General features: G+C 39.1%; 2 protein-coding genes and 1 long non-coding RNA gene across 5 annotated transcripts in view; 2 read left to right on the top strand and 1 right to left on the bottom strand.

The window, feature by feature from the left end:
- The first annotated feature begins 724 nt into the window (after positions 1-724).
- Positions 725-2,481, top strand: mRpL24 (mitochondrial ribosomal protein L24). The gene is made up of 5 exons (XM_011639310.3): positions 725-957; positions 1,419-1,601; positions 1,699-1,901; positions 1,982-2,168; positions 2,322-2,481. Exons 1-5 carry the CDS (start codon positions 862-864, stop codon positions 2,406-2,408), a joined length of 756 nt encoding a protein of 251 aa, XP_011637612.2. The 5' UTR covers positions 725-861; the 3' UTR covers positions 2,409-2,481.
- Positions 2,378-15,681, bottom strand: part of bbg (PDZ domain-containing protein big bang) — a 37,320-nt gene continuing 24,016 nt past the window's right edge. For 2 of the 3 annotated variants that reach the window (XM_089078484.1, XM_089078492.1), the window contains exons 7-11: positions 11,061-11,714; positions 9,864-10,831; positions 7,052-9,584; positions 6,797-6,952; positions 2,378-6,664 (exon numbers count right to left, since the gene is read on the bottom strand). In XM_089078484.1, the coding sequence (XP_088934610.1) occupies positions 6,477-6,664; positions 6,797-6,952; positions 7,052-9,584; positions 9,864-10,831; positions 11,061-11,714 (4,499 nt within the window). In that variant the 3' untranslated portion in view covers positions 2,378-6,476. The remainder of the gene's footprint in view (positions 6,665-6,796; positions 6,953-7,051; positions 9,585-9,863; positions 10,832-11,060; positions 11,715-15,681) is intronic. The other variant, XM_089078487.1, reaches the window with a different exon arrangement.
- LOC148938301 (uncharacterized) lies at positions 11,639-15,586 on the top strand. Its single transcript, XR_016139632.1, has 2 exons — positions 11,639-11,759; positions 13,793-15,586. It is a non-coding gene; the product is annotated as an uncharacterized LOC148938301 (long non-coding RNA).

The following is a 15,681-nucleotide window of genomic DNA, read 5'->3' as shown; positions in this document are numbered from 1 at the left end:
TTTGAATATGAATGAGACCGCGGCTTCTTTTTTATAAATTCAATAACGGATGTGCTGGTGATAGTGTCTGGGAGTTTTGACAAATGACACCCGATTGCTCACATTGCCGATTGAGCGGTTAAATATTAGATCTTTTAATAGGTGATCTATTAGAAAATTTTTAAGCACCGACCGATATGAGCGGACGTGTCCAGCTGCAATGTGGTCAAACGGGATGTTTTGACAGTTCCACGAAAAAGGCAGGGATAACCATCTTAGCCTCTTCAACATTCTATAATTTTTATTCGAAATATTTTTTCTACATAAATATATTTGTCATTTTTCTTTTTTTAATGTTTGCATATGTGGCGGCTGGTGTGTTGGAGGAGCGTTGTCCACGATATATAGTAGAATTTTTGGTGACGGAAAAATGTTGGCCGCAGTGGGTTTCGAACCTGTGGTCCTCAGGTGTATGAGTCTCGAGCGCTACCACTGCGCTATGCGGGCCACGGTACTTTTTCCTGTATGTTTCTGCTAGGTATTAGTTGTGTGAGCGGGGGACCGCCACACATATATCTGTCTCTCGTTTTAAATGTAAAAAAAAAACGGGAGGATCTCGTTGGCGCACATTTTAATAGCACACATCCACTCATATCAGCCAGTGTACAGGAATTTTCCAGTGGACTACCAATCAGAAAATTTCATATTTAATTCGCTCATTAGTGACGTGTAAAATCATGCTTTTTGAACAAACTTAATTCTAAGTGTATCAACATAACCAAACACTGAGGTTGCGTAGTGTTTTAAAATCAACGCAAGAAAATCATATTATTCAAGTATAAAAATAATAATTTAAAAAAATTGAAGTTTGAGAAAGCAGATATGAGATTGACATCCAGTTTGTTAAGACGCGTAGGAGAATGGTCTAAGAAATATTCAAATTTACCGGACAGTTACATAAACCGAGCAATGCGACAGGTTTGTATTGATTCTCAAATTGTTTAAAAAACGAAACAACATGTTACATTTGCAAAATTTAAGAACAATTTTCATATAAATCTACATATAAATGTTTTACTTTATTTCAACAAGTTGTGATAAAACATAGTCTCAATAAAAAATAGAAAGTAAACATTTTAATTGAATTAATTCAATTAAAAATTAAACATTAATTTATCAAATACTTGAATTATTTTGTTAACATGGATAAAATTATTAACTTTTATTTAATAAATGAGAAAAATAATTTGATAATAAACTATAGATTTTGAAATTATCCTTTAAATTGAAATTATGCTTCTATATCAGTTATATTAATTGCTAATTAAATTAATGTAATCAAAGTTCAATCAAAATCACCTAATGATAAAATGATCTTAATAAGTTCTTTATCTTGTTATCTATTAATTTGGACATGTATTATTTACCAATACAATCAGGTTTATTGGAGAACACCTGGTAAGCCAAATTATTTACCACGGACAATTGAGAGGAAACAATTTCGTTTTTCAATCTATCGTCCATGGACTACTGAATTTCATTATGACAATGCACCTGGTAAAAAGCAAAAGTTTATTCATGTTGAACCTATTAAGGATTGGAGTTTTTTCCGTGGTGATAGGGTATGTCATTTTAGAATTTTTCATAAGAAGAAAAGAAATATTTAATATTATTTTAATATATAAATTTAATATTATTCACATTTTCTAATTTTTCTAGGTAGAAATTTTAGTAGGAAAAGATAAAGGGAAACAAGGGATTGTAAAAGAGATTTACCAAGAAAGGAATTGGGTAATCGTTGAAGGACTCAATACAAAATTGATAAAGAACATGAAAAATAAAAATTTTCCTGGTATATACATGCAAAAGGAACAACCACTATTAGTATCCTCGCAAGTGCAATTAGTTGATCCTTCTGATATGTGAATATTGTTTATTTGAAGAGTATATTTTACAACAATCAATATGTAACCAATGTTTAATATAAATGGAATCATTGCAGGCAAGGGACTGCAATAGAATGGCGATACACGGAAAGTGGTGATAAAGTACGCGTATCTGTAAGATCTGGCAGAATAATTCCTATTCCTATTTCGAGTAAAGAAACAATAGATTACAAACTCCCTCAGTTATATCAAGAGCAACCGAAGGATACGACGAAAGCTGATGTAGAGAAAGTGACTTTTGCAGTATGTAAAATATGCAATGTCTCTAATTTATCAACATCTTTTTTATCTCATTAAACTTCGATTGGAAAAATTAATCAAAGTTCTGACTTGAAAGTGATACAAATAATACATAAAAATGTACGAAATAAAAAATTAGACCTCTTTTATTTACAGCCGGCGTTAAAGACTTTCGAGATGGATATCATGGAGCAAATGGATATTAAAGAGGATCGTGTTCCAAAGAAATTTTATTGGTATTAATCATTGTTATATACAATTCGTTGTTATTTTCAATGTACAATTATAATATTTAATAAATATATTAAGCGAACAAGGGGATTGGAACATAACTTTCCAATATAACTTGTATGTAAGAAAACTCACATCGTAATCCTTTTTAAACAAAAAAAATTGCGGAGAATTGATTTTGCAATATAACTCATATTTTAATCGATAGTTTCAACTTTCTTTTTCTTGGGATTCTACATCTTTGAACAAAAACTACATTATAAGGTGTCCCTGTTTGCAACGCTCTCTGTAGGAAATACATAATAAAACGAGCATTTATAACATTAAACAATAAAAGACAACGAACAATTCAATGCTTTACATATAACGAATTTACATTGGATTAAAATATGTAATAATATTGATTAGTATCTCAATCAAGTTTCCTTGTTTTATGCTAAATCATGTCACTCGCACATATCACAGCACAGAATTTTAATAAATGCAAATCCCAAAAACGCTTTACGCGCATTACATTTAAATATATATTCCGATATATTCTTTTATATTAATATTCTGTTGTGTATGACACTTTTCCCTTGACTCGAAGCATTTGTAATTCCAATTGCAATTGAGATTGAGCCAATGTTTTGATATTGCTGGATATTTATGACCATATGGAAGCAAAAGGCGGGAGGATGGAACGCCTCTTTCGAATATTGAAGCAAGAGAGTTTTTTTATAGCTGCACTACAATTATACTTTCTATACTAAAAATAAGATAGCCGCATAATCAGATGTTGCAGAGAAAAGAAGAAAGGACATAAAAATTCAGTTACAAAGAGAAACCTTTCGATCTAATGTTCGAACGCTCGAAATTAAGAATATTGGCATATTACGTAATGTAATTTCTTCTTTACAGCTGCTCTTGTATTTGTTATCCTTTCTCTTTTTCTCTCTGACGACTAATTATACGTTTATTTTGTTCTATAGAAAGTGTAACATAATGCGACCACAAAGAGCAGTAAATGTAAATTTAAATTGAAAAATTCCACTTATATATTCAAAAGCACAACTGCTCACTGAGCTCATGCACTGATTGGTATATTCTTTTATATCTAAAAAAATATACCAATCAGATGCAAGCGCTCAGTGAGTGTAATTGTGTTTCTGAACGCATCCGGTCAATTTGAAAAAGATGACCACCACGAAGGAGCACGCCTTTACGTGAAGTGCCGGTTTTTGATTGTCATCCCACATTTTCTCCGTACTTCCGGATATTTCCAATCGAGATCGGTAAGTCGTGTTTTATTCCATGCATTTTTAAGAATATAGCAAGGGGAAACGTAATGATTGAAAAAAAAGCGCGAGGCAAGGGGAAGTCACAATGGAGATCGTTTCTAACCATCATTTTTTTCCCTTCCTTCGGATTCCAAAATATCTTGTCTGAAATAATTATTTTATATTTTGTCTCAAATTAATCAAAATAACACGAAGGAGAAAAAAGGTTTATTTTTTTTTAGCTGAATTTCTTGCACGGCTCATCTTTCTTCTTTTCCTTTCCGTGCTGGAGAAAAAAAGAGAAAAGATGAACGATGCGAGAAATTCAGCTAAAAAGAATAGATTTAGAATTTCTCGAATATTTAAAAAGAGTGAACAAAACAGCGTTTCGTTCGTACACACGTAATTAGGCATTTTGTATACCGTCGCCGGAATATTAGATTCATCGATCTCGATTTCTTTAAAAGGCTAATATTTCATGTAATGTACAACAAATTTTTCGAATTGATTGGTTAGATGAAAAAAACAAAAACTTGAAACGTTAAAAAAATTTCGTACGACCAATGAAATATCAACTGTACGCGCGAGCTTTTTGCGCTTTTGTAACGGAAGCCACTGGAGAACCAGGCAGGATTTAATTCGCACAACACTCGATTATAGATTTCGCAATTAGTACCGGCCTATGTTTTCTTCGTACCGTGATTAAGTTGAAAGTTTATTGATTATTATAGACTGCTTGGCCAGGTAACACTAAGATGCTCTTTTTTTTTTTTTTTTAGCACAAACTTGTTCTGCACGTAATTACATTGCGTTAAGGACGATTTTAATCAAACTCCGATTAAGATAATCAACGATTAACTTATCAAACAATATCATTTTGTTAACATAGATAATGTTTTTTGTTATTTAATAGATAATAGATTTAATAGATAGAAATAGTATATAGAGTAGGATAATTGGAAAGGAAGAATAGGAAAGAGAATAAAATAATTTATTTTTTGTTTAATATACGAAAAAAAGATTAGATTAGAAATAATGAATTTTGTAGTTAGAAATTTTGTAGAAAGCAATTATGTTGATTGAAATAATTACTGATTATAATTACATTATTCTGGGTTAAATTAAAATCATAATTTAAGTTAATTGATTTAATTAATTTATGAAGTAGTATCTATTGTACATTTCTTAACATAGAATAATTGATTTTAATTATTTAATGCATATAAAGAGAGTAGAATAGAATAATTGAAATAAGAAGTACATAAAAGAAATAGATTGAATTTTTAACATAAAGTTTTAAAAATTAAATTAGTAAGTTATAATGAATTATAATGAATATAATGAATATTGTCAGAAATTGCATTATATTTAAGCGATTTTGTCAGTTAAGTTAATCACTGTTTTAATTAATTTGAATCTGATCAAAGCCAAAACTTAAGACAACTTCGACTTAATTAACTTAACCAGTAATTAACTTATCAAGGATGAGTATCTTTTTTTTCAGCAAGAATTATTAATTTTTTGATTGCTTGATATATATATATATATGGAAAAAAAATTCGATTAAAGACATATAGTTGAAAATTTTCTTAGAAACAATTCTGTCGTTTGAGTTAATTCTTAATACAAGTTAATCGAAGTTTAATCAAAATCATTTTAAGGATTGGAAAATTGAAACAATCTCTCTTCCTTTTTTCTTTCTCTTTTTTTCTCTTTTTCTTAGAGCTGTAACGGCCTATTGGTTCTGTTCGCCATTTCGTACGAAGATATTTTGTTATTTGTATTCTAAGTAAAAAAACAGGAACCACTATAATAGGGATAGCGACAGGGTAGCTAGGGTCGATTAGAAATAGGCAATCTACAATCAGGCTCATACTTCAATTATTTACTCAGCTATTTTGCTTGTCGCAAATCCTTAATTCGAACTATTACTGCACGGCCGGCACTATGGAATTAATGTCGTATGAGCGATTCGCATCAATGACGTATCGCTTTAATTAAATGATTATTGACATTGCCTACCTATTTCATTTCAGTAACATTAGTTCACTTGCGTATGGCATACATCGAAATTCCCGTGTATACTTTGCCGTTAAAATATATAACTACATTACGCTGATACTGATAAGATATATCGCTGCTTTTCTCGATAAAATTTATAGAACGAAGATATTATTCCACCTTTAATCGCTGCATTCGAGTACGATATTGCACTTTGTATTGCCGATTTAGATTAGAAATTTGCAACAGTTAGATTTCTTCTTGCGCTACGAATTTTATTGCAATGAATATGCAGTTACGTCTGTTATGTACCGTAAATTTGCATGTTATTTAGGAAGCATGTTATTTTATCGCTATTTATATAAGCACAAGATATTTGATGAAAGTGAGACACCTGATTGGAAATCAGTAAATTACAGGCTTGCCAATTTTTATTTTTTGTTAATTAACAAGCTGTCTGTTGATTTTATAACGGATAGCTATGCGATTATTAGAGCAGTGATAGCTATCGGTTTATTTATAGATGCTCTAGAAATGCTCTAGCGTAAATTATTCCTAATATTTATAAATCGGCGAGATTGCGTTCTGATTTCGACTGAGCAGCGAGACATCATTCGAATTTACAAGGCTCGACAGAGCAAGCCTCTCGCGTGTGATATTGATTCGCATTTAAAAATCTCTTGAAGAAAACAAATTAATAACATACCTTATTAATCATTAAGCCTATGTAACAAATATCGATCGAAACATTATCCAGTCGCTTGCTTGGCACATTCCTACATTCCGTCTTTATCATCATACGATTGGGATTTCGTATTTTTCACGAGGATTTGGTGGCAGGATGCCTGACTAGGAGATTCACTTCACCGTCGTGTAGCTTCTTCATCAATGACCACGCTTCTATCCTCGACATTCGTGTTACATCGTTACCGTTTACTTCGAGCAGTTGGTCCCCCGCTTTTAAGGCACCCGTTTTCTCGGCAGCACCCCCTGTCGTGGAAGATAAATCTGAGAAAATTAATACTTCCCAATTACCTTATATATTTATCATTTCGTTCTTAAGAACCATTCGCCATTCGACTCGGCGTTACCCTTCATCAAAGTATCACGATCATATACACAAATTTACAAAAGGTTTACCGGTGAATATCTTCTTGATGATCAGAGGTCTGTCCCCGAGGGGACTGTCCCTACCGCCTTCCAGACTGAATCCTAGACCAGCTCCATCCTTGTAGACCGCCACGGTGGACGGCGGTCCCCACGCGGTGTCCTCCACGTTTCCATTCGTCTCTAACCCTATGCAATCCGAGAATTCTCTCATTTACATCGTTTTCATTATCGTCAAAATAAAAATCGTGAGGGGGGGGGGTTCTCACGAACGCACGTTTCCCTTACCCTCAACGATGGTTTCGACACTCGCGGTCCGCGATCTCAGCTTACAGCCTTCCTCCATCCTGACTCTCGACACGACCAGCACGACTTCCGACCTCGGCTGCTTCAACACCGCCATGCTCTCCCTGTGCGTGAGACCTCGCGTGCTACGGCCGTTTATGCTGAGGATCCTGTCGCCCCTCTGCACCCGGCCGTCCTTGTCCGCGATGGAGTGCGTCAGTACTCGGTGAACTGTGATCTCCTTCACCTCGCAATCCGCGCCGCCGGCCAGAGTGATGCCGACGCTGCCCGTCGGGTTCTCCTTGTGCAGCAAAACGACTATGACGTCGTGCGCCCCACGTGCCTCCTCCAAGCTCGCCTCCTCGACGAGCTGCGCCAGCTCCTGCTGCGAGATCAGGCTGGTGCTGCTGGCCAGTGAACTGATACTGCCGAATTGCTCGCCGTAGCATCTGTCGGCCTCCGTCTCCGTGCCGATGTTCTCGTCCACGCTGCTGTCCAGACTTGGAAATCGATTGTGGGCGCTGCTGCCGGCGTTCTGCTGTAACTGGCCATGCACGGGACTCACGTCAGTCTTCTCTAGGGCCTTCTTCATATCCGTAACGCTGACGCTGCGTCGATTCAAGCTACGGGAGGTCGGGATCTTCGACGCTGTCACGCTTCTCATTCTTTCCACGCTTTCCGACGTCTCGTCGCCGCTGTCGACAGCCTTGTTTCTTCCCAAAGTAGGTATCTTCGAGATGAAGGTTCTGTCCTCCGACCAGGAATCATTCGATGTGATGGAGCCTCTTCGACCGTATCGATTTTCCTTCACGTCCCAAGCTGATTTTATCGGCGAGCTCGTTGTTATCGTGCCGTTCTTCTCGACTTTCGGCTCCATACTCTGTGCGCGGAGTAACTTCAAATCTGACTTAGCGCCGAGAATATCCTCGAGGCTCATCTGGCTCTTCGATCTGCCGAAAGTGCCCTCGTCGACGTGAATAGCTGATCTGGAGCGGCTCTTTGTCGTTAAAATTGTCAAGAGATCGTTTTGATCTTCCGTGTTTTTTCTGGGAGTTAAACTTGCTCTGCCTTGCATTTTTTCCACCATGGCGATCTTCGTTTCGTTTACCATAGTTCTGTTCTTTGAAGACAAATCACCATTGGAAGCTGTACTAACAGGCTCGTTGAATGTAGAGCCACAACTGTTTCTCGTTGCGCGAACGATGGGTGAAATTTCCAAATTTTGAGCTGCGATGGACGGACTCTTGTCGTACTTGTTGTTCACTTTTTCTTCCATGGATCGCGCCAAAGTCTTCGCCTCCGCTCGAACCCACATTTTGAGGTCATTTGACGGCTCTAACATTTCGGACTTGGGCGGTCTAGCGGCCGGTGGTGGAAAGCTCATTTTCGGCGGCAATTTAGGTTTCTCCTCTTTCTTCTGAAACGAATCTTCGTCCTCCGCGAAGGGATCCGCGACTTCTATGTAGGCGATCTTGATGTCTTGTTTGCTCGCGGCATCGTTCTCAAAGTTATTGCCCATCTGATGAATGGCACCGCCGTTCTCGACGGCTCCCCTCGCGGCGTCTTCGTCATCCGAGAACTTTCGTTGGATCAGCGGCGATCCGTTGAGATCTCTGCCGCTGCGGCATCTAGCGCTGGCCAAAATGTTCTTCCGATTTATCGCCTCAACACTCTGCGGCTTCAATACTCTTCGAGACAGGGACTCGGCGCTGGCCTGAGATCCGGACGTAAGCGTCGAGGACGTGCTGCAGTTCGTGTCGGTGCTGTTCGATCGCCTCAGCTGTCTCTGAGGGATCTGCGAGTTCCTCGAAATCAACTCGTTCGGCTGCGGCGAGCGTGGATTCGAACCGCTGCTGCTGGAAGACGATCTCTCGGCCAAGTACGCACGTTCACCGAGAACGCCTATTCTGGAGGCGAATTGATCTTTATCGGACGCGGCAATAGGATCTCGGACATCCCGCGCGATCGAGATTCTGCTCAGACTGTCCGCGATCAAGGGCCGACGCGGGCAATTTAATTCCGTGGAAACGTAGGATCTCTCCGACGAAATGGTGGATCTTTCCGACGGTACCGGAGACATCGGCGGACTGAAGCCGCGGGATATGCTGCTCTGAGAGCTACTAACGGCCGAATCGTTGTCGGAATCGTCGTAATCCAAGCGAGCCTTCCTCTGCATCGTCCTCGGTCTGGTACGCGAGCCGTCCGGCGAGCTGGTGGTCGAGGCGAACTCGAAGCTGTAATCGCTTCTCGTCGGGCTGCAGATACTTTCCAGGCTTTTCGGTGGCTCCGAAAACGTCGCGGTCGGTTGAGAATTTTTAAGAGTCGGGCTGTTGCCGTTTATCGAGGAGCTTGTCGTCACTGACGTGCCGTAGACCGTCAGGGACTTTCTCTTGAAAGCCGGAGAATACTTGGAATGTATCTGAGGCGCCGGCATCTTGAAGGACGTCGTCGCCTTCAAGGGCTGGCTCGCCGTGCTGGCGTTGCTTGTCAAGGAACTTTGCGATCCCCATTTGTCCTGAATGTTTGCCTTTGATATCTGGAACAGACGTTTAATAGTGCATTATTCTCAATGCACGCGTAAAAGAAGAATATATAAAAATATAAATTTGACACAATTTGTGATAATAAATTTTTCAAAATAAATTGAAATAAAATTACGAAGTATATAAGATTAGTCTAATATGAAATTTAAAAATTAAAAGTCACCAGTTCAAAATAAATTGAAATAAGATTGAGATTATAGATTAGTCTAGTATGAGATTCCAGGATTGAAAATAGTTTACGTCAAGTGTCATTAAAATTTCAAATCTTTTACCTGATGTAATAATATCGAATCTCGTGATTTAATTTCCGGTAGATCGATGATAGGTTGATCGATTGGCACGGTATCTTTTTCCGGTATAACCAGACCACGTAGTTTCGATATCGATCTTCGTCTCTGCTCGATTAATTGGTTCAAGCTGCTCCTCCTCGCGTCTTCTCCGGGTCGTCTGAAGGTGGACGCCAAGGAATTCGTTCTCGAGATTTGTGAGTTATTGATGGAATCGGTTGTCAGAGTATTTCGATCTTGCGCGAAAGGTGCCGAAAAGCTGGTGGCTCGCGTCAGTAAAGGCGTGCTCGTTGTCTTGATCGAGTTGTTAGAATTATTACAAGGGCTTACAGTTTTATCGATATTCGAGTACACGGAATTCGGCAAGTTGCTATTTTCGGTGGTGTTCGGACTATAATTTTTCATCGTCATATTTAAGAAATTTTGCTTGTCGAACGAAGATGACAACGGGCTGGGCAGCGACGTAGTTTTCGGCGGAATGATCGGTAGCGTCTTTGGAACTCTTGCAGTTTGGACAGTTGGACTCAACAGAGTAGGCAGAGTGGTCTGAGGTAAACTAGGCGTTCTCAGGCTGTATTTCTTCACGGAATCATTCCCTGTGGTGCTCTTGGCCGAATCGGTGAGGTCGAAGGAGCTTTGCGTCCTGTCGGCGAAAAAGGACGGCCTCTCCTTCTGACCGTTGCTCTTGTCATCGCAGTAAACGTCTTCGGAGGACTTGTACTTGGACAGACGTTTGCTGCTGTTCGTAGCTGCCGCCGCTGTCATAACATTGGGGAATACGGGCGCGTCAAGGCTGCTCTGCGACGAGAACATGGCGATCTTGTCTCGAACAGATCGTTCGGACTTGTCGTCCTGCCTCCACAGATCGCCGTTCAAGGAAAACTTTCTCTGCGGCGATTCCATCGTAGGAACATTTCTCGCATGCAAAATCACTTGCTCCATTTTCGGTGGACCTGCGAACGATAAACGTGCCTTTGCAGAAAAGCGCGAACAACAAAGGTGATATAAAAACGTGACGAGATTGAGATGATTTTGATGAGGGAAGAGGAGGAAAAATCAATCACCTCACCGGAATATTGAATTTAATAATTTAATAATATGTTTCTGATATGTCAGAGCTGTTTCGCGGAGAAAAAGAACGGAAAGAGAGGCTTAATTCGAAGCTAGATAAGTAATGAGTACCTGTCAATGGTAGAGGCGGCGGGATATCAACAGGCGTGTCCTTTTCCACGTGGCTTGGCACTTCGTCGATCGTCACCACGTCCTTGTGACAATATCCGGCAATCTCCGTTTTCTTCTCGCTCATCATTAAATTGCTGTTGGTCTGACAAGAATAAAGAGAACTGCCCGTGACGGTGGGAGCGTTTTTCTTCGCGTTATCTTCCGAACTGTGATAAGACGATTTTTTCTCCTCGTTAGTAATCTCGGTGGACTTCACGTCTTGACATATATTATCCACAGTGGCCGTCACAGCCTTGCCCATCTCGGATCGGACGCTCTCCATATTTGCCAAAGCGACTTTGTTTATATCCTGCCTCACGTTTTCACCGCCTGTGAACGTCATCTTGCTATCGGATAGAATAATGCTCCTCGAACCGACAACGTTGCTGTCGTTCGCGAGCATTTTAAGAGCCTCGCCGGCATGGAACGATTCGTTCTCGTTGCACAATCCTCCGATATTCGTGGTTATCGTCGCCGTCCTTGTCGCGGCGATGTATCTATACGATGGCTGGTTGTTACTGTTGCTGAATTCTTGGTACGCAGCTGGAAATTCGTCCCCGTCCGGGGGCAGGCGCTGACCGCCTCCGCAATTCTCCATCTTACCATTTACCGTGTCTACAACAGCATTTTCGAACGTTTTTCGATATAAAACTAGTATTGGTAACTAGTAAGATATTTTATATGTTAAAAACTAAAATTAAAATTAAATTAAAATTAAAAAAAAAATTATGCAGAAATAGTTTACTAAAATTGTTCCTTTGCGTAATTTGTTTTTTTTTAGAGAGTGTAATAAGAGATCTATATGATTGACGTTTCTGTATTGTGCTTTAACAAGTTATCATTTGTATGAAATGTCTGTTTCGTTTTCTGATAAAGTAGCGAGTTCAAGGTGAGACAAAATTTGCATTGATGGAATTTGAATAGCTATCCTCATTACTCAGTCAAATATCGTAGATCGCGTGGATTCTCGTAAAACGTTTGTAAATGCTTTATTCTTTGTACGGCTATTTCGTCGTTACATATTTACGACGAAAGAAGAGCCAAGTCGTTAAGAATTCTTCTGTACACCTTGTAAATTTCATTCTAGCGTTCTTTAGCTTTAATATAATATGCGCTGCGAATATATTATGCTATGCTTGAAGAATTCCTTCGGGAAGGAAGTGCATCGACAAAAATATTTGCACCATTAAATAGCGAAGCAAACCACTTGAATGATTCATCGTGCGTATCAACACATTATACATCGCAGTGAATGCATTATCAGTTAAAAAAATGACATCATCTCTTCGATTTTCCATGCTTTCCGTGTGACGAATCGCAAGCGCACAATTTCGTAATTCTTTCATGTTTGTCAAATAAGTTCGCTAAAATATGCTAAAAAGAGTTTCAGTCTATTGAATTTTAAGACTTTACTTTCCATTCGTAAAATGCAAATTTTAAAAAAGAACCTAAACTTAAAAAGGAACTGCATTTTTAATCTTGATTTTTCTTTCGAAGAATTACTCCGAATTTTTAGTTTCACTTTGCATTTTTATTTACTCTCAAGATTAATATTTACTCCGAATTTCTTGTTAAATTCGAAAGCGAAATTATTTGGCTCGTATTGCTAAATTTGCATAATCTCAAGGTTTTCCACATTCTAGCGCGAGTCTACTGATAAAGCATGCACGTAATCTAGTCTAAGTATGGATATTTAAATTTGGCATGTTACCGTAAACAATATGATTCTTCATGATGAATATCGAAATTTGTGTGTGTGTGTGTGTGTGTGTGTGTGTGTGTGTGTGTGTGTGCGCGCGCGCGCGCGTGTGTATGCATGTGTTAAATTTTTTCTATTCTAAATTCTTAGACCTTTTTCTTTTCTAAAAAAAAAAAAATGCTGAAATATGCAAATGAAATTCTTCAAATGTACAGCTTGTCATAAGTTGCAAATCATCATAAGCTGCATATACTGTTGCATTGTCAAACGCTTACGTATGCCATCATACCGCGAAATTCTGACTAACTTTAATTCACGGTTAATAAAGCGCGCAGCGCTAACTTCTGATTAACATTCCTGGCATAGTGCGGTACGACGTAACTAATCGCCGATCGTATGCACGTGCAACAGATGCAACTTTCGCGCTGCTTGATGGTTTTCGATGCACATCGCAGACGACCGCACCATATTTGTACCGGCATCAGAGACGCTCGTGTCATCGTAGACTTAAGTACATTCGAGTATGCGTAAATTTCGTGTGTGTGTGTGGTGTGTGTGTGTGTGTGTGTGTGTGTGTGTGTGTGTGTGTGTGTGTGTGTGTGCGCGTGCGCGTGCGAGCATGAATTTATCACGAATCCGATCGTTATCCATTCTGCATAACTAAAAATTTATTAGTTCACAATTAACTGTAAAAAGGAACTATCCGCATTCGGTTCTCGATAAATAATGCAGGTGCATTAATGAATAATATTATAAAACGGAATAAATTGAGAGATTAATAATTTTTTGAAATAAAAACTGCTGTCTCGAAACGATAAAGCGGGATATAATCGCAAGTGTCGGGCATCGCACCATATATTTTCATTTGCGTTTGGCAAATATTTGATCACGAACTCGTGATGAAGTTATAATTATTACATCGTTATAACTAGTCGGTTGAACGAATTATGTAAATGAAGATCTTATCTGTTATTTTTTTTCTTTTTTCAACTAGTGTTACGTTCTACGAGTTATGAAGAGAAACAACGGAAATCAGGAAAAAATATATGCATAAAGAATTACAGCTGGACAACGTGCGCTCTGCATTTGCTGGCGCGTCAGATTTGCAAGCAACCGTTCGAAAACGAAACGCCTTGCGAAATAATATACCTGATTAGATACGGCGCGCGTGCAACATCCAGAATTCACGGAGGAACAGTCTTGCCTTGCAAATCACTTTGCGGGCATTCGATTCGAGCGGCGCGCAATTAATTTTAATCATCGAAGAGTACATAACATACTCGACTCGCGATTATGGCAAACTTTCACGTGGAAGAAGTTCATTGTGCGTTTTGCGCGAGCCCGAGCCCGAGCCCGGTTCGCGGTGCGGCTTCTCAGAAGAACGTTGATGTATCGTCGGGATGAAAGAGGTAACAAACGGTGGACGTTTCTCGTTCGTACCGCGAGGCAAGAAGGCTGTCGTAAGACTGGGCGACATTGCTCGGCGAGGCCAGCTTCCGCGGTTTAGCGCCGACATCAAGCGCTTTCGTGTGCACGAGAGAAGGGATAGACTCGCGTTTTTCAGTCACCGCGGCCACGCTTTTAACTTGCCGCTTGGAATTGCATTCTTTCACCGATGTTATACCGTATACGAAAAATCAATGCGTCATTTTGTCCCCCATCCTCGACCTCTATGCCAGTACTTCTCTTCTTTGATTTCCTCTTCGATTCGCGTCTGAGATTTATTTCTAATTGATCGGGACAGTCGCGAGATAGTTGGAGAGGCATATTCGTCAGGAATTAATTAACTGCCCCAGACGGGACAATCTCTCCTGGAATGCGTAGATCTGCGTGCCGCGTACCAGTTCGCGAGTGTCGCCCGGGCAGTTACGTGAGTCGATTAATCTTGCGGAATGTGTCAACGAAACGAAACCGTTCGTCGGGGAGAAGTCGTAGGACGCGGATCTGGAGGCTCTATGCTGGGCTGGATGTACCGCTATGCGATATAATCGGCTTTAATATGAACCGATAATTTTGTCATGAGCCACTGAGTTACGTGGCTTAATAATAATAATTCCGTGAGCAATTAAATGATTCATCGATAGAAACGGGATGTATCGATCTACACATTGAAATCAGTGACGCATAATGCAAGCGCAAAAGTAAGACTTTTAAATCTTGATTACGATGCAAATCTCCAAAAATTTATGTGATATCAATTTTGATACACATTAAAAAATTTTTCTTCTTATCCTACGAATTGTAAAGATATTATAATTGCAAAATTCTTTGACATAGAAATAGCATGAGTTGGTGAACGATATCGAAGATGTAATTGTTTTATTTGAAATTAAAATAAGTCTTATTATTTATGCTCGTACGTATTCCGATGATATAGAAATATGATAATAACGATAATAATTACGCAAATTGTGGCTGTAAATTACGTCATCGCGCAATATAATTTCAAAGCGAAGATTACGCCTGATTACGCAATCGACGGCGAATAGCTTTCTTCGTGGAATACTGTTTTGGAAAAGAAAGAAGGCTGACCGCAAAATCAATGCCGTCGTTAAAAGTCGCTTGTCCTTGGCACGAGATCCGAATCGCTCGTATTGCGTCAATGTACTGGAACCTTGTAACACGATTATTAATTTATTGTATTTGTCTTCGCTAATAATAGTCTCCCTCTCTTTCCTCATCCGTCGATATGACAAATGTTAAATGTCACGCCGTTAAATGTCCTAAATGATGTATCACCGTAAAGCAATTAAAGTACAGCGAATAAATAATTCATCTTCAAATGAAACATCTTTAATGCTCGATTCATTGTTCCTCTAAGAAAAGTATAGCGTTGTAGTTATTCTAACACATTTTACAAGCATTATGTATCTTTCAGCATGA

This window comes from Pogonomyrmex barbatus, unplaced genomic scaffold, assembly GCF_055798465.1.
Source record: "Pogonomyrmex barbatus isolate J1 unplaced genomic scaffold, ASM5579846v1 scaffold1, whole genome shotgun sequence".
Lineage (NCBI taxonomy): Eukaryota > Metazoa > Arthropoda > Insecta > Hymenoptera > Formicidae > Pogonomyrmex > Pogonomyrmex barbatus.
Note: the sequence above shows the minus strand (reverse complement) of the source record. Positions and strands in the feature narration are given on the sequence as shown.